The sequence below is a fragment of the Rhinichthys klamathensis genome, unplaced genomic scaffold, assembly GCF_029890125.1.
Source record: "Rhinichthys klamathensis goyatoka isolate OS25496 unplaced genomic scaffold, OSU_Roscu_1.1 h1tg000021l_1, whole genome shotgun sequence".
NCBI lineage: Eukaryota > Metazoa > Chordata > Actinopteri > Cypriniformes > Leuciscidae > Rhinichthys > Rhinichthys klamathensis.
Window position 1 is genome coordinate 341,241 of NW_026606572.1, and position 25,569 is coordinate 366,809.

General features: G+C 38.7%; 1 protein-coding gene across 1 annotated transcript; it reads left to right on the top strand.

Annotated features, from left to right (window-relative positions):
- The first annotated feature begins 4,517 nt into the window (after positions 1 to 4,517).
- htr1fa (5-hydroxytryptamine (serotonin) receptor 1Fa) lies at positions 4,518 to 24,689 on the top strand. The gene is made up of 3 exons (XM_056240759.1): positions 4,518 to 4,682; positions 21,082 to 21,209; positions 23,577 to 24,689. Exon 3 carries the CDS (start codon positions 23,579 to 23,581, stop codon positions 24,671 to 24,673), a length of 1,095 nt encoding a protein of 364 aa, XP_056096734.1. The 5' UTR covers positions 4,518 to 4,682; positions 21,082 to 21,209; positions 23,577 to 23,578; the 3' UTR covers positions 24,674 to 24,689.
- Positions 24,690 to 25,569: the final 880 nt, after the last annotated feature.

The window sequence follows — 25,569 nt, forward strand, 5'->3', positions numbered from 1 at the left end:
CGCAATTGCGAAACAAAAAGTCAGAAATGTGAGAGGAAAAGTCACAGTTGTCACACGGGTGACAACACAAATATTATATAATATAATCCACATATAATTCAACACATAATCCAACACAAAGTTTTATTAATAATAATACAACAGAAGGGCGAACGGGAAGCAACATGCACACTTAACATAGACGATACCGGACAATGAACAGAACACAGGCAGGAACTTAAAAACACATAGATTATTGACTAAACGACGAACAGATGTGATGATTGTGTCAGTCTCCATGGTGACAGATGAGTGGCGGCAAATAGGAACACGAGACAAAAATGACAACAAACTAAAAGTCCTTGAACTGAATACAACTGAACATAATGGTGACAACAGTTGCCTTTCTTATTTTTGATTCAGTGGCGGAAACAAGCTTCAATAGTAAAAACCTAGTTTACATGCTTTGTAAAATAAAAATGTTGTAGGCTGAGCTTGCATTAGAGGTGAGTAGAAGGCCAAATGGTCATGGAGAGGACTGGGAACGCTTTGTGAGTCAGCGAGAGTTGTTCTTTGGATGTTTTTGGAAGCTGCCCATTTAATTGGAGACATTTTACAGTTTACCACAAGCTAAATGGGGAGGATGAGACCAATTTACTCATGAAAAAGGCCTTACTGTTGCATGCAAAATGAAAGTCAAAGGCCACTGACAGTGACAGACTGACCTTTTCAGCATCTACTGCTCCACTAATTAAATTCCCAAACCTTCATTTTTCGCTTTTTCTCCATTTTCTGAAAGGCACATTGGCTGTTGATGCTGCTTCTAGTTTACTCACATATTCTATATACTGGTGGATGGAAACATATGCAATATATGTGCATATATGAAAAGGAACTGTATTACTAGTATGGATCATGCAAATCTTACAGTTAAATTACAGCTCCTTCTTATTGATACTCTTTCTTTTAACTGTTGTATTAAAAAAAAGGTCACTTAATTATGGGAAAACTAATGTACTTTATCCAGAAGCCACACACATGCTTTAAAAATAAAAGAAAAAATTAAATCATTCATTTAATTTCAAGGCATTCAAGAGGCAAACTTATCGGAACTGAAATGAGGAATACAATTTTCCATGATCTTTTGACATAAAAAACATAATTGTACTTTGGAAACATACTGTAACTTTCTGAACTCTTTAAATCCAGAAACCTCTAGGGGGGTGAAAATAATTGAATCGATGGTATTGTTAACTAAATGACTGTTTTTGCTCTTAAAACGTTTAAAAAAATGTAATAACAAAATCATATAATTCATATATCCTCAAGATGCTTTGCATTATTGTATTGTATTTGTACACTGAAGCATGTATCATTCCTATTTTGCACCCGCGCAAAGCGGGCTTTTCCGTCCACAGACGCACGTCGGTAAACTAGGAAATGCACTTGCGTTCCCTGGGCGGGTCGGCGCAAAAAGGAGGCGTGTTTCGGCGCAAACATTCCCTAGTGCTATTTTGCAGTTCCAGAAAACAATTACACCACTGACCAGAAAAAACCTAGTCTAAAGTCAGTGGCGCGTTGCGCGTTGTTCATAATGCTATTTTAAGCGGCGCATGCTTGGCCATAATGTGCACAGCGCGCATACACTTTGATTCTCTCATCAACACAGATGCAGCAGTTTTTATTTTTGCAAATCATACATTATAACAAGGAAAAATATTAACACATGAGGGAAATCATTGTGGTGTCCATGAAGATGTAAAAATGTAGGCCTAAATCTAGCTTACATATTTACCCAAATTTTTCAGGCTAATTGTAGTAATGACGGATCAGACCTGTTTGCCCAATAGTGGCAAGACACATATGTATATAAGGACATCTGACAAATTAGTTTGTCCGTCAAGAACCAGAAAAAAAAAAAAAAAACTCCCATCCCCATACAACGTCACTTCTCTGTCTTTCACTGCCCTGACAAGAACGTCGGTCTCCTCGGCTGTGAACCGCTCCTGGCGCGCGCCTGGAATCCGCCATAATAATAACAATCCGCCATGCAACATGCGCACCTGCTCTTAAAGGGTATGTTGGATGACGCTCTGATTGGTTTATTTTCACGTTACGCCAAACCTATGAATAATGAAGCTATTTCAGACCAAACCCTTTTAAACTTGCCTCGGCGCAAGAGTCATTTATCCCGCCGGTAAAATAGCAACAGCGCCCAAGACCCGCCCACAAAGTTACTTGCGCTTCGCGCTTGATACTTGCGTTTCAGATCGTTAAAATAGGGCCCTTAGAGATCCATTGCACTATTTTGCTCTGTTTCAATTGTAGCGTCTGGACCAATCAGACATGCACTAACTATTCATTATATTGAATGAATAATCCAGCAAACTCACTCTCCCAACAAAGGCCTATGAAACTCCCCCCAAAACTAACATCACAAATGAAGTTTACCAGAACCTGGTGTCCTGTTACAGGACACATTAAGACTGATAACAAATTTTACACCCCAAAAGGAATTTCCAGAGAGTTGTGACTCTCACTTAATTCTTACTGAGAAGGAGAAATAAACCCTGTTAATCCTATTCTATATATATAACCACTTGAGAAATGTATAAACATGTATCTGAATTTCCCATCTCATGATTTTCCTTTTATGTGGTTTGGCCTATGTTTTCTTGTAAACTCTATCGGGTTAATGTTTCAGACTTTGCATACTATGGGTAACCAAAATCACATGTGTGGCATGTTTGGTCCCTATAAACTCCAATCTTCGTCCCCCATTTGTTAATTTACATTACATTTTGCTAACTTTATGACGCATTAGTATTATAAGAATCTTGAAGATTCTTTTCTTAAATACCCAATGAAATTACACATTCAAATGCCCTGCTAGAACACAATGGGTCGTAAAAAATAAAACTTCGTATTGGCTCACACACCTCCAGAGGATGTGACATCTTCACGCTTTAAAAAATCACTGATCACAAGATCAGCCCCTCTCTTACTCTCTTGGTCCTTCCTGAGAAGTCCTAATGTGAAGATGATGCTGAACTAGAAGTCCCCCAAGGACTCCAAAGCTTGCGCCAGACTGCGGCCTTGTCTTTCCATTCACCAAAGATCCTCTGACTCCCACTGGTTCTCTCTCATCAAGACCACATCAGCAAAGATCAACTGGAGCCTCAACAAATTACATCAGGACAGTTTAATTCAAATGGGCGAGACATGCAAGTATCAAACTTAGTCTCATTATTTGACATATCCTTACCCATTTTTAAGAAGGGTGTGTTAGAACTAAACTGATGGTTTGCTCAGGCTGTTGATCTGCTGAACTTTAAACAATGCTATAACTTCTTGCTTTCCTGTATTCTGCTTCAGCTCTCTTTCCCTTGGTAAACTGTATGCATGTATGTATGTGTATGTTAGAGTAGTTTAAATGTTTAGTAAAGTCTTGTTCATGTCACACGTAAAGTTGTCTGTGTCTCAAGCTCATATCTGGAGTCCCTAATCATAGATTTCTGGCTACAGCTCTGAATAGTACTGTACAGTACTATTCCCATGCCCCGGAAATGTACATTTCTATTAATCAATTAATAACCAATATTGAGTGTTCACGGGGTGAACCCAGTAATTGGTTGTAATGTTAATGTAGCTACATCAAGTTAACCCGATTAACTGATCCAAATATTCATAATCAATTATAACAAGTTATGATTGATTATTAATATTTAATAGAGCTAATTTGTTACACAATATACAAACACAAAATGTCTCATTAGTTAGGCATTATTGAAACATAATGTAAAGATGTAAAAAGAGATTTAAAGGGTGATTACAAAAGAACATGTGGTTTGCTGATGCTGACATTTACCCCAGAATATTTCCAGTGAAAGTCTATGCAAAAAAAAAAAAAAAAAAAAAAAAAAAAAAAAAACCTTAAGGGGGTAAAGTCCCCATGAGGAAACCAGCTTATAAATAAAAAATAAAATGACTTTTTTAATGTAATGTAATGTAACAGACATTTTTCTGTAATGGGTAGCTTTTGGTAGGGTTAGGGGATAGAATATAGCCTATATGGTTTGTACAGTATACAAATCGTTATGTCTATGAAAAGTTCCCATAAAACATAAATAATGATTTTTATTTTAGAGCTGTCGAGATGGTTTTGGCTTGAAGCCTAGGCTACTTCATATTGCAAACGGCATATTTTTATTTATTTATATAGGCCTAATAATAATAATAATAATTGGTGTTTGTATAAATGTGTGTGTATGTTTAATATATATTTTTTGGAAAGCAGATATAGCTTACCAATAAAGCCACATGAATCTTGAATATTGAGAGAGAGAGAGAGAGAGAGAGAGAGAGAGAGAGAGAGAGAGAGAGAGAGAGAGAGAGAGAGAGAGAGAGAGAGAGAGAGAGAGAGCTTACATACGGTGTAATTGATGCATAATAGATAGCGATTACCAGAAAATGACATGTATCAAGCAGTCACTCAGTCTTACAGCTCATTGACACAACTGTCCACGTGCGTCGGAGATTGCGCGCGCACGGCGCCCTGTCGATCCTGGTTTAATGTCAGTATGAGCACGAGCGCTCTCGTGCGCACCTGTGAAAGACATTCATCTGTCTCATGAAGAGAAACATAACATTCCAGCGCGAGCCTTCTGGTGGAATGCCTTAATCTCAACACATCACATCACTGAGTAAGTCATTATTTCATTTTTTATACTATTTTGGTGTTTGAACAAAAGGTTTCTGTAAGTTGCTCTGATATTACATGGTTTATTTGTGCCTTTAAAGTTGCATCAAGTTTGCACTGTTGCCTGGTATTGGCTTGTTTCCGAGTGAATACTGCTAAAATAAACTAGATTGTTGAGGCATGGGAGTTTCGAACTCAAAATGGGCATATCTGCTTTTCAATCAAAAACGATGTGGTTAACGGTGATGATCATTTATCTCGCGGTATGTCATTTTTGTTTTTAGTCTCGACTCTTGTCTCGTGTGAACGGAAGAGTTTTATGAGACATGATTTTATCAGATTAAATCTGGTATCAATATGATGCATTACGCACATTATGTGTGAAGGTGAATCTGTAATGAAGAGGAGTGTGATGGTCATTATGAATGAATTACAGAAATGTCCTATATGAATTAATTCATTGATGCATTATTGGACCCAATAATTGTTTCAGTCTTATTCAAACTGATACAAACCTTCATGTGGATGGCAATATCAATCACTGATGACAGAAAAAGTGTCATAGCAGTCTAGTGGTGCACAGAAAAAGAGATATTTTTTTAAGATAATTTAAAATTTAAGCTGTAAAAATAACCAAGACTCACCATACTCAACAGATAACACTACAGTATGTCAGTTGTATGGCACTAATATATTTTTCCACCCCTTTGCTGCAAACTGTAGGACAGGCTATATAACTAAAATGATTCTGACTGACGAGAGACAATAACAATACAGTGTAGTGAATAATGAACATTGAGATCCATATTGTGTGTTTTTCTGATTCTGATCATGTGAGCATGTTATTTATAATCATGTCTAAATTTCACACAATATGTTTCATTAGCATTTTGGCCAATTATGGGCAAAGATTGTTTGCTTTAATTACCATATTGGATGATCCCTTGATACTTTGGTCTCTGTAATTTTTTCCCTTCCATGACATGCAAATGATTGATGAAGGCCTTCCTCGGAATCCAGAAGAAAGCCTTCCTTTCAACAGATATATCACAGTGTGCGTCATTATTTAATTATTATATATTCCTTGGTCTAACATTGTGATAGTTTATGCTATATTGGCAAATATTGTTTTCTTTCATTAGCATATTAACTGCTCACTTGATACTTTACCATTTGTTCTTTGTTCTCCCTTACATGACATGCAAATGATTGATGAAAAGCTACATCGGAATCATCTCACCATTGTTTTAGAGAAAAGAAAAAATCCCGTGGCTTCATCCAGTGACAGTGAGGCACAATAACATACGTTGCGCAAGAGTCATTTGTCAACAATAACAGATACTGCGTTATGCACTGGCAACTCTCCACTCAGGGACATTTGTCAGCAGAGGTTTAGAGTATGAGGAGCTTATGGACTTTGTCTTGTCATTTCACACCAGTCTGAGTTTCTGTATTGAGAAGACTCGGATGCAGTCATGTGTTTAGACTACAGAAGTGTGTGGTGGACTGTGGAATCATCTTGGCATTTTATTTTTCTCACAGTGAACAAATTTTAAATTATCCATATGAATATTGTTCTGAATTGAAGATCGGGTTATATATCAGGTTATATATAGGTTATATTCAGGTTATACGGGTTATATACATTCAAGGGGTTTACACACACACACACATGTATACACTGCCCGGCCAAAAAAAAGTCTTTTGGGTTTAAAAAGGCAGATTGGATTATTATTGCAGTGATTATTATGTTTCATGTTATATATTTGGCAACAGTTCTTCTAAAATAGATGGAGTGTGTAGCTTTTCATTTCTTAAACAACCATGTAGGAAGACTTATCATGGCCATATTCCAGGATGACAATGTCAAGATTCATCATGCAGGCTCAATTTGTGAAAGAATGGTTGGGAGGGAGCATGAAGAATCATTTTCACACATGAATTGGCACCCGTGAGTCCAGACCTTAAATTTATTGTAAGTCTTTGGGATGTGCTGGAGGAGACTTTACAGAGTGCTGGACTCTTGCATGTCAATACAAGATCTTGACCAAAAAATGGTGCACCCCTTGGTGGAAATAGCATAACAACATTTATTTCCATACATTTGTATAAAGTTTCCATAAATAAAGGGGTTTTGCAGTGATCCCATAGAAGAACCATTTTGATTTCCCCAAAGAACCTCTCAGTGTCCTTAAAACGTACTTGTGTGTATTGGACTAATTTCTTACGCATCAAATCCCAAGCCTCTGTTGCTAATTCCAAAACGTAATTTTAGAGCTAGTAAAGGAAGTTTGAGCCGTTGTTAGCAGACTAAAAATGCAGTTATTAATGCAGTGAGAGAGAGAGATTAAGCGTATGTGAATTACGTTACAACGCCGTTATTACCTTGCTAGTGAGAAATGTCTTGTAGCTTATAAGTTATTAAACTATTTTACTGACAAAATCGTCAAAGCTGCACTGACGACATGTTCCCATGCGAGTGTGTGTTCATGGCTACTGTATGTGTGTGCGTTTGAGTGGGAGAGAGAGCGGGAGAAAGAGAGTATGTGCTTTCTGTACATAATAAAAAAGTAATTTTGTGGTAAAACAAAACATTTTACTGTACGTTTATTATAGCATGTTTGCTATGTTTATTTGCTTGGTCAGTGTCATTGTGGCTTTTGCGGTTGTAGTCTGACCTTTGAAATAACTGAAATCATTTGGCGAGGTGATATAGACCTGTAATGTGGTCAAGACCTGCCTGGAACTACTTTAGCTGCATGTGCGTTTCCCTGAAAATAATTGTACACCTAGAACGTTCGTCAACCAATCAGATTCAAGCATTCAACAGCCCCGTAGTATAAAACTGTATTTAACTTAAAGGTTGGACTGTGTTCTCAGGATAAGGGTATTTTTCATACATGTCAGGTGAGGGAAAGTTTCCACATACTGTATGTTGAAATATGTTTACAATATATTAAAGGGATAGTTCACTTTGAAATTAATTTTTGATATGTTTTAGCTTACCTCAAGGGCATCCAAGATGTAGGTGTCTTTGTGTCCACAGTATTTTCAATTTTGATATTTTTAGTTCAAACCGTTCTTGTCTGTCAGTGATATAATGCAGGTCTATGGTCACCACCTCAAAGAGCATGCACAGAGAAGTCCAAATTAAACATGATTTAATGACTCGTAAATGTAAGTACACATTGATGGCCTAAGACACGAAACGAGCGGTTTGTGTGAGAAAACGAACAGTATTTATATAGTTTTTACCTCTTGTAAACACAGCCAGGTCCAAGTGATCTGAGGTCGCCGGCGGTTCGGTCTTTTCCAGAAAGCACCGGAAGTGATCTCTCGCGCGGGTACGTCACTCATACAATTGTTTTATTTTTTATTTTTTTGGAATTGTTTTCTTTTACGACGGTTTAAACATCCCGGATAAGCGCAGATTAGTACCCTTTTAATTAGCCGTCTTACCTACAATCTCTGCTCTGTGTAAACAATGAGTGACGTACACGCGCGAGGTTTCACTTCCAGCGCTTTCCGGAAAAGACCGAAGCGCTCGCGACCTCAGATCACTTGGACGTGGCTGTGTTTACAAGAGGTAAAAACGATATAAATACTGTTCGTTTTCTCACACAAACCGCTCGTTTCGTGTCTTAGGCCATCAACGTGTACTTACATTTACGAGTCATTAAATCATGTTTAATTTGGACTTCTCTGTGCATGCTCTTTGAGGAAGTGACCATAGACCTGCATTATATGACTGACAGACAAGAACGGTTTGACCTAAAAATATCAAAATTGAAACTACTGTGGACACAAAGAGACCTACATCTTGGATGCCCTTGAGGTAAGCTAAAACATTTCAAAAATTAATTTCAAAGTGAACTATCCCTTTAACTACAAAAAATATCAAATAATGATTTGACATTTTTAGTACTTTATCTTTTAGATTTTTTTCTGTTTTAATATTGCTAAACCATTTATAAGGCAGGTTTCGCATGACAACTTACCCCATACAGTGGGGTTCGTTATTGTTGATAAATGACTGAACTGAACTGAGCAATAATGGTGTGTTATGAATGATCCACTGGAGGCAAACTTTAATTATCAACACAAAACAAAGGCATGGCAAGACATGAAACAAAACAAGAACAACGTCAGGAACATTCAACACAAGAAACATACAATCCTCGACAAAGACACAGGGCAAACATGAGGGCTTAAATACACTGACTAATTACAAGACAAGGAACGCCTGTGCACAATCATCAGACAATTAACAATTGACAAGACACATGGCAGGCTCACATGACAAACAGGGAATCACATGACAGACAAGAACAAGGAACAAGACACAAAACCCACACCGTGACAGGTGGAAATGTTTCAAAGCTTTTTTTGTTATTAGGAATAGTTCACCCAAAAATGAAAATTTCATGATTATTTACCAACCCCCAGGCCATCCAAGATGTATGACTTTCTGTCTTCAGTCAAAGAGAAATGAAGGTTTTTGAGGAAAACATTCCATCTAACGCAAGTCAATGGGTACCAAATTTTTGACGGCCCAAAATCCATATTTAGGCAGCTTCAAAGGGCTCCACATGACCCCAGCCGATGAATAAGGGTCTTCTTTGGCGAAACGATCAGTCATTTGGCCGAAGAAAGAAAGTCTTATACATTTTGGATGGCCTGGGGTGAGTAAATGCCAAGAAAAGAGTTATTTTTGCGTGAACTATTCTTTTTAAACATAAATATTCACTGTTTTAACATTATAAATCAAAGTTTATAATGGTTTAGTAGTTCATACATTCTTTATTGAAATGCCAATGCCAATAAATGGGAAAAATACTTTCAAGGCAGTGAAAATGTGGGCGGCCACTATTGTACTCTAACAGCAATAAGACGAGCCCAGAAATCACTGTCTCTAACCGCCTACATTTCCTAAAGCCTTCCCATCTGCAAATAAAGCTGTTATCTGATCTCATGTAATCGTATCCAATGTTATCTGATCTTTGAGAAGATAAAGATTGAACATCAGCAGGGATTAATGCCACTTTTAGCACGCTGCTCGGAGATGTATCTGGGTTGGTTTCACATCTCTAGGTGTAGGAATTGGCGAAGATAAAAATCAATGAAGTGACTCCCCACAGACATCTTGGAAACTGCTTTTATGTGTGCAACAGGACAAATTGTAGGCTGTGTCCTTAGATACAGTACCAAAGGTTTTCCATAAACTGTTGTTGTGACAAGACAGGGTAACAGCCATGTCCTCTTAGTGCAGTTCATGTTTGCATAGAAGACATAATGCCCTCCAACTGCTTTGCATCACTTTGATCCAAATAAATGGGCCTGTTTAATATCTTATTGTCTGAGCACCTTCCCCATGGCTGGCATCATAAATGACAACAGGACGCATATTTTCCCATGAAGAGTCTTCTGAGAAACACAGCGGATGTAACAGAAATAGCATACGATCTCCAGGCATCTCTTTGAGTAATGTTAATTGTCTTTTTAAGTGCCCCAGCTCAAGTTAGGACATCACACTAACAAAGAAACAGGCACTTCACTCAAGAGGAGACCATTTAATGGTTATTTTTAAACATTGTGTTTTTGTAAAATAAAGAAAACAAACAGGACGCCGCTTTCTGACGTCCAGTTGTCTTTCCGTGAAGTTTGTGGGGCGCGTCACAAATATTAATCGAAACTGGCGTATATGCAACTAAGCTCTTGCGTGTCATCTGAACTCTTGTTTTGGGTTAGTGCATAGATTGTCTCTTCTTCTTCTATTCTTTTTCCTGTTGTGGCAGTTAGCATTACTCATTGCTCATTACCGCGCGCACCACTTCTGGATAAGAGTGTGGATCGCCTGTGACTGACTGTATTCACCGAATCGTGACGTACGTACTGTGACGGTTCAGGATGAATACATGTACCGTTACACCTAATTTTCACCATTATGTTTTAGATCCCTTAACCCCAACCCAAACACAACCACTTTTCAACAATATAAAGAACAAAACAGAGAAATGTATAATGACAATAATTTTTTGTTACAATTAGGGCTGTCAAACGATTAATCGCGATTAATCGCATCCAAAATAAAAGTTTGTGTTTACATAATATATGTGTGTGTACTGTGTATAATTATTTTTAATACATAAATACCCACACATGCATGTGTATTTAAGAAATATTTGCATGTATATACTGTATATAGACTGAATGTAGCCTATATATAATGTATATTTTATATAAATATAAACATTTTATATATAAATAACATATTTTTCTTAAATATATACATGTGTGCATTTATATACAAAATAATTATACACAGTACACACACATATATTATGTAAACACAAACTTTTATTTTGGATGCGATTAATCGTGATTAATCGTTTGACAGCCCTAGTAAACCTAATTAAAACCATTTCTTAAAAATACATACAGCATAAAGAAAAAAAGACAGACAGAAAGTATTCTAAATAATTTATTCCAAAAATGGCAAAACTATATGAAGGTACGCATACCTCATTCAAGCGAAGTGCTTGAGGAGGCAAATTTTGAATATTTAATGAGTAAGATTTGATACAGTCACCAAATATTGTTGAATAAAGACTTAAAATTCATTTGGGAATTATTAGATTACATGCAAATATAAAATGGTGAAATCATTTTATGGTGTATTTTATAGTCAGAATGAATGTTACATGATAAGTGGTTTAAAAGGTTACATCATTTTAAAGTGTAGTTGTCACGGTGATCTGTAGATGATCCAAACAAAGAGGATGCTTGATGCAGAATGTAGAATACTTTTAAAGAACATAAAGATTTGCCAAACACACTACACTTCACATAACATTAACTTAGAAAACTGAAGGCTTAAATACAGAGGGAATGATCAACAGAACAAGAAACAGGTGTGCAACTAATCAGAAACCGCAACTAATGAAGAACTCGAACACAGGAAAAACAATGACAAAAGAAAACCATGGCTGTGTTTGAAATTGCCCCCTATACCCTTAAATAGGGCACTATTTGAGGGAACAGCCATTTGTAGTGGTTTCCGAAACCATAGTGGACGTTATTGAGTGCACTGATGAGATGAGAATGAGATTAAATAATTATTCGTAAACATTTGTACGTCTGTAAAGTTGTTCTTACATAAATGATTTACATTTTAGATGCTGTCAATATGCCAATATTGCACGTTTTAAGTGTCTATATAAATGTAAGCAAATGTATGTGTAGAACCACTTTTTACGTAAAATACAAATGAATACTCTGTTGGCTTTCCGCCTTGATGTGCAACAAATGAGATTTGACATCTGCGGTGTTATGACCAGTGTTGGGGGGTAACGCATTACAAGTAACTCGAGGTATGTAATCAGATTACTCTTTTCAAGTAACTTGTAAAGTAACACATTACTTTAAAAATTTTCGAACATGTAGCGCAGGTTACTTTATTTTCTCATTTATTGACTGACAACTCTCCTGTCCCCATGTTGAGAGAAATCGTGAGTAAATCTGGAGTAATGTTAAAAGTAATAATAATCATCAATGGCGATTGTATTTTCACGATGCAGCAATTTTGAACAAGTAGAGGTGTGAATGAGAGCTTCATTTTGGTCTGATCCTCCTCACAGAAATCTTTATGACTTCAGAAGTATTAAATAGTGTCATGTGTCGTACAGACTGTTCATGATACTTTATTAGATCCTCACTCTCGTTATAAGGAAATAAGTGGCGATCATTATTCAGCATTTCTGTTCCACGGGGAAATAAAAAGTCATACAGGTTTGAAATGACATGAGAGTGAAAAAATAATGACAGAATTATGTTTTTTTAATGAAGGTCATGCTACTTTATCTCCCACAACAAAGTTATTCAAGAAAGAACGCACGTGTTTTGAAGCAGCATTTTGTTCCCCTCAAGTGGTGGAGGAAATTATAATAAAGCAACAGTAGAATGCTCAGGGTACTTCATATTTGTGCTGCTTCATACAGTATTTGTCCTTGAAACGCCTGGATCTTTGTGCTTGTAGAACACAGTTTCCGTTGAACAGTTTCCATTTCATTCGAATAGATGACACATTCAGTTATCTTTCTGACTGCTGATTTTTGCCCTGCATAGCAAGATGTGCAGAACGCAGCTTGTGATTGAAAGCGGAAATGAAGCATGGCTTCCCAGCTTTCAAATCTTCTTGATCTGTTTCTTAGTTCATCATTCTCACAAACAATTCTCCCTGTTTTTTCACTCATCGTTCATTCACTTTAGGTGAGTAGGATTATTCTCAATTCTGTCGGATTTGATATTGCCCTGGCTCTGATGACATCACTCGTTATATCCCGCCAAGTGGCACCATTATCTTTTTTCATTAGTACCTGTTGTGAAGAGGAAGTATGTATTGAGCACTCTCATCAAGCATGCCATTTTTAAACCCAGTGCTGAGAGGCTCCTCACTCAAAATGCAATTAGAGCTCTTTCTGGATTGCTTAGACGTCAACAGGTGCATCGAGTCATAGTAAGTTTCATTCATAGTTTAACATCTTAGAAATGTAACATTTTAGAGTTTATGCCGTTCATATCAAATATTGATGCGTGTTGCATATAAGTACTGCTTTGCTGAATCGCTCAGAATAATAGACTGATTTGCCAGCGGGTATCGCCAGCTGTTTAATGAGATATTTGTCATTCAAGCAAATGACAAGCATGTTTTTCAGTTTAAGTCTTCTGTTGCTATTTATCAGTTTGTGTGACAGTTACAGTGTTTGATACAATGCCAGCTGAAAGTTGTTGTTTTTTATTATTATTGGCAAACATTTAACAATACAGTGCGCATATTTTTTTCTGTAATTTTTAAAGGATGTATGAAGCCATTTCTCCTCATCACATTAACCATAGACATGATCCACTAATATTTGACTACCAGAGAAGCTTTCACAATACTTTAATCTTCATTTTGAACAGTGTATCTAACCTCAACTAACTTTTAGTGAAATATTTAGCTTGTGGTGTCTTTTTTTGAAATACTGTAAATTACATTTATTTTGATAGGTATTATCTAAATAAGACATTTTTATTTCTGCTTTATTATAACAACGAAAACAAGTATTAATAGTTTTAGCTAACAATAAAAACACTGAATGACATACTAGAATATGGTTTGAGTTTGAAAATATTTGAGGAGCGACTCTATAAGAGAACTATACATTCAACCAAAGTGAGAACTTTTTGAGCTGATAAACATGAAAGAAAAAATTGCATTGGTAATAGTTCATAAAAAACAAATAAAAAAAAAGGCTATCCAAATATTCACAGACTGCAAATGGTACAATGAATATTAGGCTAAATATGTGTTCGGAACAACTTACCTTCAAAGTACAGAAGGTTTCATGTCCGATGTTTCAATGTCAGTTACATTTAAATTCATTACATCCTTGTTTACACATATTCCTATTATTACATTATTTGAGACATAAAGTCTGTTTATCTTTTTTTTTGTGCCAGATGTGTTTTTATTATTCATACTCATGTGTGATTCTAACTAATCAAATGCTTTTTAATTGCGATTAACAAGTGCTCCTCAATGAATTATCTCAACATCTTCTGAATAATTATGACAAGGCCACTGAACAGTGTTTGTTGAAAAAATGCCTCATTTACAGTAGATTGTGATGCTTCTAAGAACTTTGCTCTCAATATTAAAAGTGTTAAATGTTGCCTGGTGCATCAAGTCTGATAATTGAATCAGAAGTTGAAAAAACTGCGGCAGTAAAAATGTATTAGATCATTTACCAGGACAATAAATGATTTAGCATGTCAAAAATGCTCATTCTGCGAATGAGATACGCATTTTTTCCAATGAGTTGAACGACATGCATCTGCCTTCTGTCATTTTGGGTCACGCAGTTCATTTAGTCCATGAAATGACATAGTCAGGTTACACTCGGCACCCCATAAAATACACTCTGATAGTGTTTCGTGTTTGTGTGGGTAAAACTGTTGCTGTTGCATTTTATTAGTCATCGATCATGGAAAGACATATTATGATGAATTTTTGTATTACCACCTGTATTATGAAGATTTTTACTGATGCATTTTAAAGTACAAAACAGATTTTAGTTTGAATTAACATTATATTAGTTCATTATAAAGGCTGCAATGACTTGCAAAATATGCAAACACTGAAATGCCATGCCATAATACATAAAACACTGTCACTGTATTTTTAAAGTGAATATTTGGCAACTACAGTTGCCAGCATATATTTAACAGGAGTTTTTATAGTGCATCGGTTGATTTCAGGAATAAAATTCAAAATTTAAAAGTTATTTTCAGGAAGCTCTTCTACATAAATATTGCAGCATTCTTCAATGAAGTTCGTATGCCTTTTTGTATTTTTCTGACAACGTCAGCGCATTCAAGAGAATCCCTACACAAGAGCGAGCAGAGAGCATGTGGGGTGAGACAGTGAGCAGTTGAAAGTAAAAGGAAGTCTGTTCTACTGAAGTTAGGAAGAACAAACGATTTGCATTCATACAGATGAGGTAAAAATGCTTGAAGATTCAGTTGGAACGGATTAAATTCTCAAAATGTTACCCAAAATATATAGGCCTACAGTATATACAGAAAAATATCAGCTTTGTATTTGTATTGACCGTATCACTATCAAAATTCGAGTTCTGCAGCTTTTAGTCTTTATCTATTGGTTTTGAGGTCATCTATGCTAGTGTTCATATGCACATTTAGATTTTGCAGTCTTTTTCTTTTGAGAAAGTGAAAAATATGAATAACACATCTTGTATTCAGAGGCATTTTGTCAAATAACATGCTGTTTAGTATGAGCATGTCTCTAGCTTTGGGGAAAATAGCTGGAGAGAGCCATCCATTCGCAATCCTATTCATCTCAATGGCAGTTGCTTGGCTGGCACATGCACAAGCACCACAGGAGTATATGAATTGAATTCATCTGCGTAAATATCATGTGAATCATTACCTATGATATGTCCAAATGTTTCAAAAGGAAATACTGTCCGTGAGCTGTGAACTGTGAAATGGAAAACTGTGCTCGCCTGGTGATGTCATGAGGTCTTTAAAGACTAAGTCAAATTTTCTCATCAGTGAAGACTGATCAATATAAGCAATTTAACAATGTGGCAGTATGCCATTGAGTTAAATATTCCATTAGCTGGTAGAATCAACAAAATCCTTTTGTTGAGAACCTGATGTCTGGTGCTTAATAACAGGGGTTCCAATCTTTTAGATGCCATTGACCCTTTATCATCCTTGTGTGATGGACCCCCATCCTAAAATTCAAAAGGCATCTATCTTTTATAAACGCCCAATTTAATCACTGACAAATTAGTTTCTCTTAAGCTACATTCTGACTTGTAATGCAGCCTGAATCATAATGGCACACTGTTCGTTCATTGGCTAGAGGAGAACTGGCCCCTTGACCACCCAAGGATTATTTCTCCATTCTGTCACCTGATAGAGTTTGGGTTCCTTGCCACTGTCACCTCTGGCTTGCTTAGTTGGGGACAATTCAACAATATTATTGATCTGACTGCACTGACACTGTTGAATGAGAACTGAACTGAGCTGGACAATGACATTATTTTTTTTATTTTATTTTTCAGAACTGCTTTATAGGTGAAATGAACAAAATTAATAATTGAGGATCTTTGCAATGGAACTGAATCAACACTGAACTGACTTCAGCTGAACAACAGCCGAAATGCATCACCGTAAAGCTGCCTTGAAATAATCTGCATTGTATAAAGTGCTATATAAATAAAGGTGACTTGAATTGACATGAGAATTCGTTTCTGAATAGGACCTAGTTCAAAACTCACAGATCCAAGATCTGCCGTAACCCACCACCTTTCATGGGTACGAGGAAGTACGGGCTGTAAAACCCTGACTTCATCTCGGCTGGAGGGACAGGCTCTATTGCGTCTTTTGGCAACAGGACCGCAATCTCTGCACGCAGGACAGGGGCATATTTGCCTGCCATTGAGGTAAACAAGATGGTGCTGAACTTGGGGGGGTGCCTAGAGAACTGAATTGCGTAGCTGAGTCTGATGGTCCGAATGAGCCAGGGGGACGGGCTGGGAAGCGTTAGCCAGGCTCTGCACGAGCAGCATCAAAGGGACAACTGACGTACTGTACCCGCAGAGGGGGAGCGCTGGGAGCACTGCCACACCACACCCAGTATGGCCAAGAGAATAAGGAAACTACTCCTTTAATGAAAATGTGGGTATAGCTGGCTCATAGAACAGAAATAAACTCTTTGAAATGAAACGTTGAAGATTCTCTGAAAATTAAGATTCTCTGCCTGGCCCACCAGGTAAGGAGTGATGTAGGGCTGCACGTTTTCAAGTTTTTCATTAACCGTTAATCAAGGCCCTTAGCGGTTAATACTCGGTTAACCATAGTGTCGCGCCGCAACCCCGAGATACAGACACACGAGAAAGGGGTAGTTCATTTTTAACACCTTTAATAACTGGTTGGACCACATTTGAAACGAAATTAATTTATAGAAATAAAACGCAGAGCAGGACAGAGCAGTTATGGTGTGTTCACACCGAATGTGAATTTAATAATTTGCTCGAGTGATTACATACAAAGTCAATGCAAAGACGCGAATAGACACATCATTCGCACCTGGCGGTGCGAATTACGCGAATTGGGCGACACGTTTGCCGCAAATGTCTTCCGCGCAAGTTGAAAAATTTGAACTTGAGCGAATGTTCAAGCGTCTAACTAGACGCAATAGACGCGTATTTGACGCTCTATTCGCGTTCGGTGTGAACACACCATAATGATGCCTGGGTGTTGGCTGTTGAGATGGTACAACAACGACGTTGTACTTGAAGTATATCTAAACACTGCATTGCAATACTTGCATTTTGCCCCGTCATTCTCGATTTTAAAGTGCTCCCACGGTGTGCTTTTCTTTGCCCGCTTCATATTAGAAAACTGGTCATGACTACTTCTTGTGGACATTACAAATGTCTGGGAGCGCTCTGGCAAAATCTATTACAACTAAATTCAATGCACGCCATTGACGCCACTTAACCGAGCAAAATGTTTCACTCGGTTACGCAATTTTTAACGGTTAATCGGTTAACCATGGACCAGAGTGATGCGATCACCATCTCCTGGTTAAGAGAATCTCCCTCCATTTCTGGGCCGCCCGTATCAGGGGCACTTAAATGGACGCTTGGAGGGCTTAGTGCCGGCCTAAGGGACAGGCTGCGTCTCCTTCCTGCGGGGGCTCAACGGGGCAGCCGGGGTGGCGTCGAAGCCGCAGGGGCCAGCCTGATGTGGCATCATGCCAGGGCATGATGTGCTTGATGGCCTCTGTCTGCTTTTGGACTGTCGAGAACTACTGGGTAAAGTCCACAACAGTGTCGCCACAGAGGCCACCTTGCGAGACGGGGGCGTCGAGAAAGCACACTTTGTTGGCATCCCGCATCTCTGCAAGGTTCAGCCAGAGATGGTGGCTGTGAACCACGCGCCACACCCAGACTTAAGTAAGAAGTAGACTTTACAGAGTCCTTGACTCTTGCATTGTCAATACAAGATCTTGACCAAAATGTATGCACCTAACATCACAACATTTATTCAATTTTTGGCCAAGATCTTGATTATGATTTATTTTCTTTTTTTTACTTAAGTTAGTGTGTAATGGTGCTGTTTGAGCGTAAACAACATCTGCAAAGTTACAACCCTCAAAGTTCAATGCAAAGGGAGATATTTACTTTTACAGAAATCGCTTTTTAAGGACTACAACAAACGGCTGGTAGGGACTACAACGAGCTTCTTCCCGGGTTGGTGACATCACAAACCCTAAAATTTACATAAACCCTGCCCTCAGGAACATGCAAGAAAAGGCACATGCATGTTGGGCTGCTTTAGAGAAGAGGAAGAGTTGTTGTCGCTGTTTTTTACACCCCGTAAAAAGTTTGTCCTAAAGCTGACGAACTAAGAGAGGTTCAAATTTATTTTTAACACTGTTCCTGATCATTATAACCCCAATGTTTATCTGTGTGCTGCACATTTTACGGAGAACAGCTTCCAGAAGACAGTACAATGCAGGCTATACGCACAAAAGCTTCTCCTGAAAGACGTAGCAATTCCCATTTTGTAGGGACAGTCTGTTGTTTATAGATCACAACTTGTAAGTATGTCTTATTATTTGTAGTTGTGTTTTCTATTAACAGTTCCAATTATAAGCTTTATGTAGTTGCTATGATAGCTATGATGTAAACGAAGGGCAAAGCTTGGCCTCCGCTAGCCTGCTAACTAACATTACAGTATTGATGTAGTGTTTACTTTAGCTTTTGTAAGCTCTTTCTTTTGTAAGACTATTCACCACCCCTAGAGAATTATCCATGATTTTGTGATCGATTACTGTTTGTATTACTATAGTTTTCCGACAGATATGATTAAATGGTGGATAACGTATCTATAAGAAAATTACTAAAAAACAACAACGTACCATTTTGAAACGTCCTGTGAAATCCGTGCTTGCAAAGTCCATGCTTGAAATCCGTTCAGCACAATCCTCTTGTTCGTTAACAGTGTCAGGGTCTGAATCGGGCTCTAAATTATTTGAAATTGACGCCATTGTTAATATTTACATCTGAGTAGAGTTTGCGGTTATGGAGGGGCGTGACATTTCCCGAAAACACACTAAGCGCTGCCAATCACAACCCACTGGGCCAGCTAACCAATCACACCACATTTCGTATTTCGGAAGGAGGGGCTTCATCGAAAATGGCGCGTTCAACCAGACTGGGGAGAGAGGAGCTGTAATAATGTAAAATATGTGGAAAAATAGTGCGCTTTTTGAACAATCACGCATGAAAGTGAAAACATATTCTAGTGCACCCCAAAAACAAAATCAAGACTTTGTAAAAGGGTATAATAGGACCCCTTTAAGGTCTGGAATCAGAGGTGCCAATTCATGTGTGAAAATTATTCTCCATGCTCCCTCCCAACCTTTCTTTCACAATTTGAGCGTGATGAATCTTGATGTTGTCATCCTGGAATATGGCCATGATCTGTCTTCCTACATGGTTGTTTAAGAAATGAAAAGCTACACACTCCATAAATTAGGGTTAGAAGACCTGTTGCCAAACATATAACATGCTAGAAACATAATAATCACCACAATAATAATCCAATCATAGACTCTGAAGCATTTGCCTATTTAAACCCAAACAGTGACTTTTCTTTTTGGCCGGGCAGTGTATTGGGGTTATTCATGGTCTGCTGTAGTAATTTATTAATGCTTTTACACTTTTTCCTACACAATGTTCCTTTTAATATTTGATGGTTGAAGGGTGAGTAAAATAAATGTCATCTCATTGTACCCAGTTTTTTAAAGTGCTTAGTTATTGCGTTCGTAGAGCAAAGCTTTAGCTGATTGTTTACAGTTCAACGGAAGTTACTCCCGTGATTCGCACAAGCCGTCATGATGTGTAGGAAATGGTGGATACTTTTCATATAAAAGAGTGAATTATATACATACACATACATGCATATATTATGTGTGAATTATTCCTTTAACTGTATAACCTGAAACAGTTATCAAATCTCATTCTGTGACAATGTAACTAGATAGATAGATAGATAGATAGATAGATAGATAGATAGATAGATAGATAGATAGATAGATAGATAGATAGATAGATAGATAGATAGATAGATAGATAGATAGATAGATAGATAGATAGATAGATAGATAGATAGATAGATATTAGCTTTATACAGACAAACTGAATTTACATCAAAAGTACTAGACTAATATCATCGCGCTGCTGACAGAGAAAGAGCTTGTGGAGTGTTAAAAATAAATTTTTGTTCTATAGCTCTGGCCTTTACCTCAAGAAAGCCTGTCCCCATGAGTCTCTATGACAACCATATCCTCACATCCAGTGCTAATACACTTCAGCCACACTGTGAGCATGTAATGGTGTGCTTTAGTACTGATTTGTATTACTCACTCTCACTCTTTAATCCTCATAGTGTATATATTCAGTGGATATATGTTATGATCTGTGGTGCTGACAGTAGCAGACTGTGAAAAATACCTCAAACCCAACACAGGTTCAAGGGACAGACGTAAATACCTGATACCTATAATGAAAATGAGCTCGCAGTTCAAATTCTGAAAGAAAAAAAAAAGGATCATGTGAGACCTTTTGTCCAGGCTGTGAGGCTTTTTCTCAAGCCCAATTTCCTTTTCCAATTTCAGATCCGCTTTAGAGAAAATTATATTCGTCTTTTATCAATGGTCTCAGCGGCAGTCAGTCGCAGCACACTCGCCTGCTCTGCAAGGACAATCTGACAAACTTCTCTTTGACATTAACACTCTTTTTGATCTTCATCTCTTTCAGATTCTTTGTGGCAAATGCTGGCATGTAGCACCATGCTCAAGATCTCCGAACACAATGCTGTGATGACGTGCAGCTCCTTTAATGCACATAGACAGAAGCAGTCAGATGAATAAGCAGCACTTCTACAGGTATGAACAGTGAACAGCCATGCATTATATTTCAATAGGGCAAACCAGGTGAACTCGGCAATGTTACTCAGTGAAAAAACTGAACACCAGAGGCCACATGTTCACATTATTTAATGCCTATAAAGGCCACTATCAAATGTTTCTTGATATATGACTCACATAGCACTGTAACTGTACACTATAACTCAATTCATTTCTGATGACTTGGTGGTTCAATAAGTGAGTCAGACATTTGTTAGAATGATTCAAAGTGAAAACTTAAAAGCTGGTGTTTGTGATTGAGAGTCAACACAATGCAAAAGAAAGATGTGTTTTCGTTTTATTTCACACTATGTTGCCTTCGATACATTTAGTTGCATGCTCACAACTTATTTAATTTAATATTGTAAAATAAGGTGTGTGAAGCAGACCTTAGTCTTGCTACATCAGTGTATTTCAGATATAGAGATTAAGTAGTGCAGTAAGATTACATTTATTTGAATGAATGAATTATAGCATTTATTTGAATTAATTATCGAGAGAGAGAGAGAGAGAGAGAGAGAGAGAGAGAGAGAGAGAGAGAGAGAGAGAGAGAGAGAGAGAGAGAGAGAAATGAGAAATGCGTGCGACTGATCAGCGTCTCTCTCTATTAACAATGAAGCTGCATGAGTTTGATTACTTCAAAATAGCATGTTACCCCCTCTGCTGAGAAATATATTGTAGCGATTCAGTACCAAACGTTATTTTATGACTATAAGTCGCAGGGCAGCTTTGATAAGTTTCTGTGCTGCTGAATGTCAATGTGTGTGCGCAACGCGATCTTTGCTCTCTGTGTGCGAGTGTGTGCTATGTGTGTGTGCACTTCAATGGAACCAGGGTCTAAATGAAGTTCTGGGGTAAAAATGTCCCCCTCAGCAAGTCCCTGCTGGCGAGGTAGTACTTTTTCAAAGGTCAGGAACTTTCAGGGGCAGTAGCACCTCACGAGATCCAGGGGGCGGAGTTGGATCCAGATCTAAGGGGTGAAGATTGGTAGGATTAGGGGTGGGGTTAGGGATCAGGGGGTGGAGATGGGTAGGATTAGGGGTGGGGTTAGGGATCAGGGGGTGGAGATGGGTAGGATTAGGGGTGGGGTTAGGGATCAGGGGGCGGAGATGGGTAGGTTTAGGGGTGGGGTTAGGGATCGGGGTGGAGATGGGTAGGATTAGGGGTGGGGTTAGGGATCAGGGGGTGGAGATGGGTAGGATTAGGGGTGGGGTTAGGGATCAGGGGGTGGAGATGGGTAGGTTTAGGGGTGGGGTTAGGGATCAGGGGGTGGAGATGGGTAGGATTAGGGGTGGGGTTAGGGATCAGGGGGTGGAGATGGGTAGGATTAGGGGTGGGGTTAGGGATCAGGGGGCGGAGATGGGTAGGATTAGGGGTGGGTTTAGGGATCAGGGGGTGGAGATGGGTAGGATTAGGGGTGGGGTTAGGGATCAGGGGGTGGAGATGGGTAGGATTAGGGCTGGGGTTAGGGATCAGGGGGCGGAGATGGGTAAGTTTAGGTATATGTAAGGTGGGACGAAAACACGAAATCTCCCCCTGGATTTCGTGTTCTGCAGTGAGGACCATCTCTTCAGGGGTGGGACATGGGCGTTGAACATGCTGATTGGTTGAGTTCATGCCGCATTTTGATTGGTTGACTCTACGAAGCATTTTATTTCAACCACCATTTTCAAAAGTCTGTTGCGGTGCGTGCAGTAAGAGTTGTTTGCTATTCGAATGCAATCAACAATGGAGTTTAAAAAGAAAAGACAGATGGACCGAAGACGAGGTTCAGGCTTTATTGAGCTTAAATTCAGAGGATGAACTGGAAAGTAGCGCACCGTCCTACATCACCAGACTAATTTGCCTAATCTTCACGGTACTTTATATCGAGATGGGAACGCAGACAGCAATAGGTCTGTCTGGGGGAAAAAAAGTTCTTGGGAAAAGGTTCCTGGGACAAATTGCTCCGGGTAATTTCGGTGGAAACGTGGCTTAAACCTTTACTTAATCTTATACACTATCTTTCAAAAGTTTGGGGTCATCAATATTGTTGTAAAGAAATGATTAATTTTTACTAAGCAAGGCCAAGGACACGTGAAATTGATCAGAAGTGTCAGTAAAGACATTTACATATAACATTCGCAAAACTAATACTGTATTTAAATCAACATTAAACTAAATCGAGTTGAATGATTACACTATTGTCGACACTATCTGAAATTAGCATAATACTGCAACGCTCAAACACTCATTTATGCTACAGTTAGGCTAGCATACACACAGCTGGTGCAACCTGCCCCAAGTGAACACATCAGCAGATGCTTTATGTCATGTCTGAGTGATTCTGCCTGTATTCTGTCCTAGGCATGGATTCAAACAGCACGTATGGACCCAACCCCGCAGACGGTCCCAGCAAAAACACATCCGGCGTGATTCTTCTCTCCCTCACGCTTTCGCTTCTGGCCGTACTGACCACGGCGATGAACTGCTTGGTCATCACAGCCATCATCGTCACGCGCAAGCTGCACCATCCCGCAAACTATCTCATCTGCTCTCTAGCCGTGACCGACCTTCTGGTGGCCGTCTTAGTCATGCCTTTCAGCATCGTCTACATAGTGAAGGAGACGTGGGTCATGGGTCAAGTCATGTGCAACATCTGGTTAAGCGTGGACATCACCTGCTGCACGTGCTCCATTCTGCACCTGGCGGCCATCGCTGTGGACCGTTACCGCTCCATCACGAACGCCGTGGAGTACTCGAGGAAGAGGACATCCCTACGGGCCGCCGTCATGATCAGCATGGTGTGGCTCCTCGCTATAGTCGTCACTCTCCCGCCAATGCTGTGGAGACAGCAAGAGGAGAACGACTGCATCATTAAGCACGACAGCATCGTCTTTACCATTTACTCCACATTTGGGGCTTTTTACATCCCACTAATACTCATTCTCATTCTTTACTACAAGATCTACCGAGCGGCGAAGACTCTTTACCAAAGGAGAGGGGCAAGTTGCCTCAACAACTCGGAGACGAACGGACACATGCTCCCCAAGTGCAGCGACAGGGAGCCGACGAGCCCCGACACACTGAGCCCTCCGGAGAAATCCGTGTCTGAACCCTCCACCGAAGGCGACAGAGTGCGCATCGCTGTGAAGAGCCCGAAGTCTCAGTCTCGCAGGGAGCGGTCCGTCAGGAGGCATCGCATCTCGAGCACGCGCGAAAAGAAGGCCGCCACCACTCTCGGACTCATACTAGGGGCTTTTGTCATCTGCTGGCTGCCGTTCTTCATCCACGAGGTGATTGTTAACGTCTGTTCGTCCTGCACTCTCTCTCCGGACATGGCCAACTTTCTGACGTGGCTGGGATATCTGAACTCTCTCATCAACCCTCTGATTTACACCATCTTTAATGAGGATTTCAAAAGGGCTTTTCAGAAGTTGATCAAGTGCAAGACATATTTCTAACGCCAATGGAGGAATTACGTCAACAAAGTTGGAAGAACTTAATTAAACTGAGGAATTTTTCTGCACTATTAAATTTTCTTTTAACTTAAATCTATTTTGTTTGTTGTTGTTGTTGTTGTTGTTGTTATTGAGACTATTCGATTTTGTCTCTAAAGGCCAATTCACACCGCACAGACAAGCGCCAACAAGCAAGTTGGCCGTTGGATTTAGAATTGTGTGAATGTCATGTTTACGCTGCCCCAACAGACACCATACTATATAGAACATACTTTTTTAATGGTCACAAAGTAAGTTCAAACTCAAATGTAGTACCAACTCAGACAATATGCGATTTCGGACGCAGCGCATGTTACTATGCTTTTGGGAAACAGTCGTGACTAGTTGGTTAGATTCTCCAACTATACATCTTAAGCAGAGATTTACTGTACATCACTGTAGGGGAAACGCACTCCCGAGTGGGATTCAAATTTGGGTCGCTTACCATGCAACAAATCCGAACACATTCATTGTCTGAAGAATTTACTCTACTTTAATTTATTTGAACTCAATATTACTGTTTTATATGAATGGATTATACAATTTAATTTTTTTTTACATTTTCATCTTACTGAACATTGGCTATTGATCAATATCAGTTTATCTTGAGTTCTATTGATTTTATGTAGTTTTTCTTTTTTTTTACCTGGCATACAACAACAAATATTCCTATATTCATTTATTAGAGTACTGAACTACATGAACTGAGATTAAGAGTTAATTCCAATTCAAGTGGATTCTATTTAGCAAATTTAAATTGACTGAATAAAAAGACAGTTGAAATTAAACAATAATAATAAAAGTATTGAAGAATTGCGTTTAAATTAACTCATTTTAATTGACTAAAATTGAACAAAGGT

Coding starts and splice junctions, on each gene's coding strand:
- htr1fa (XM_056240759.1), top strand. CDS start 23,579: ATGGATTCAAACAGCACGTATGGACCCAACCCCGCAGACGGTCCCAGC.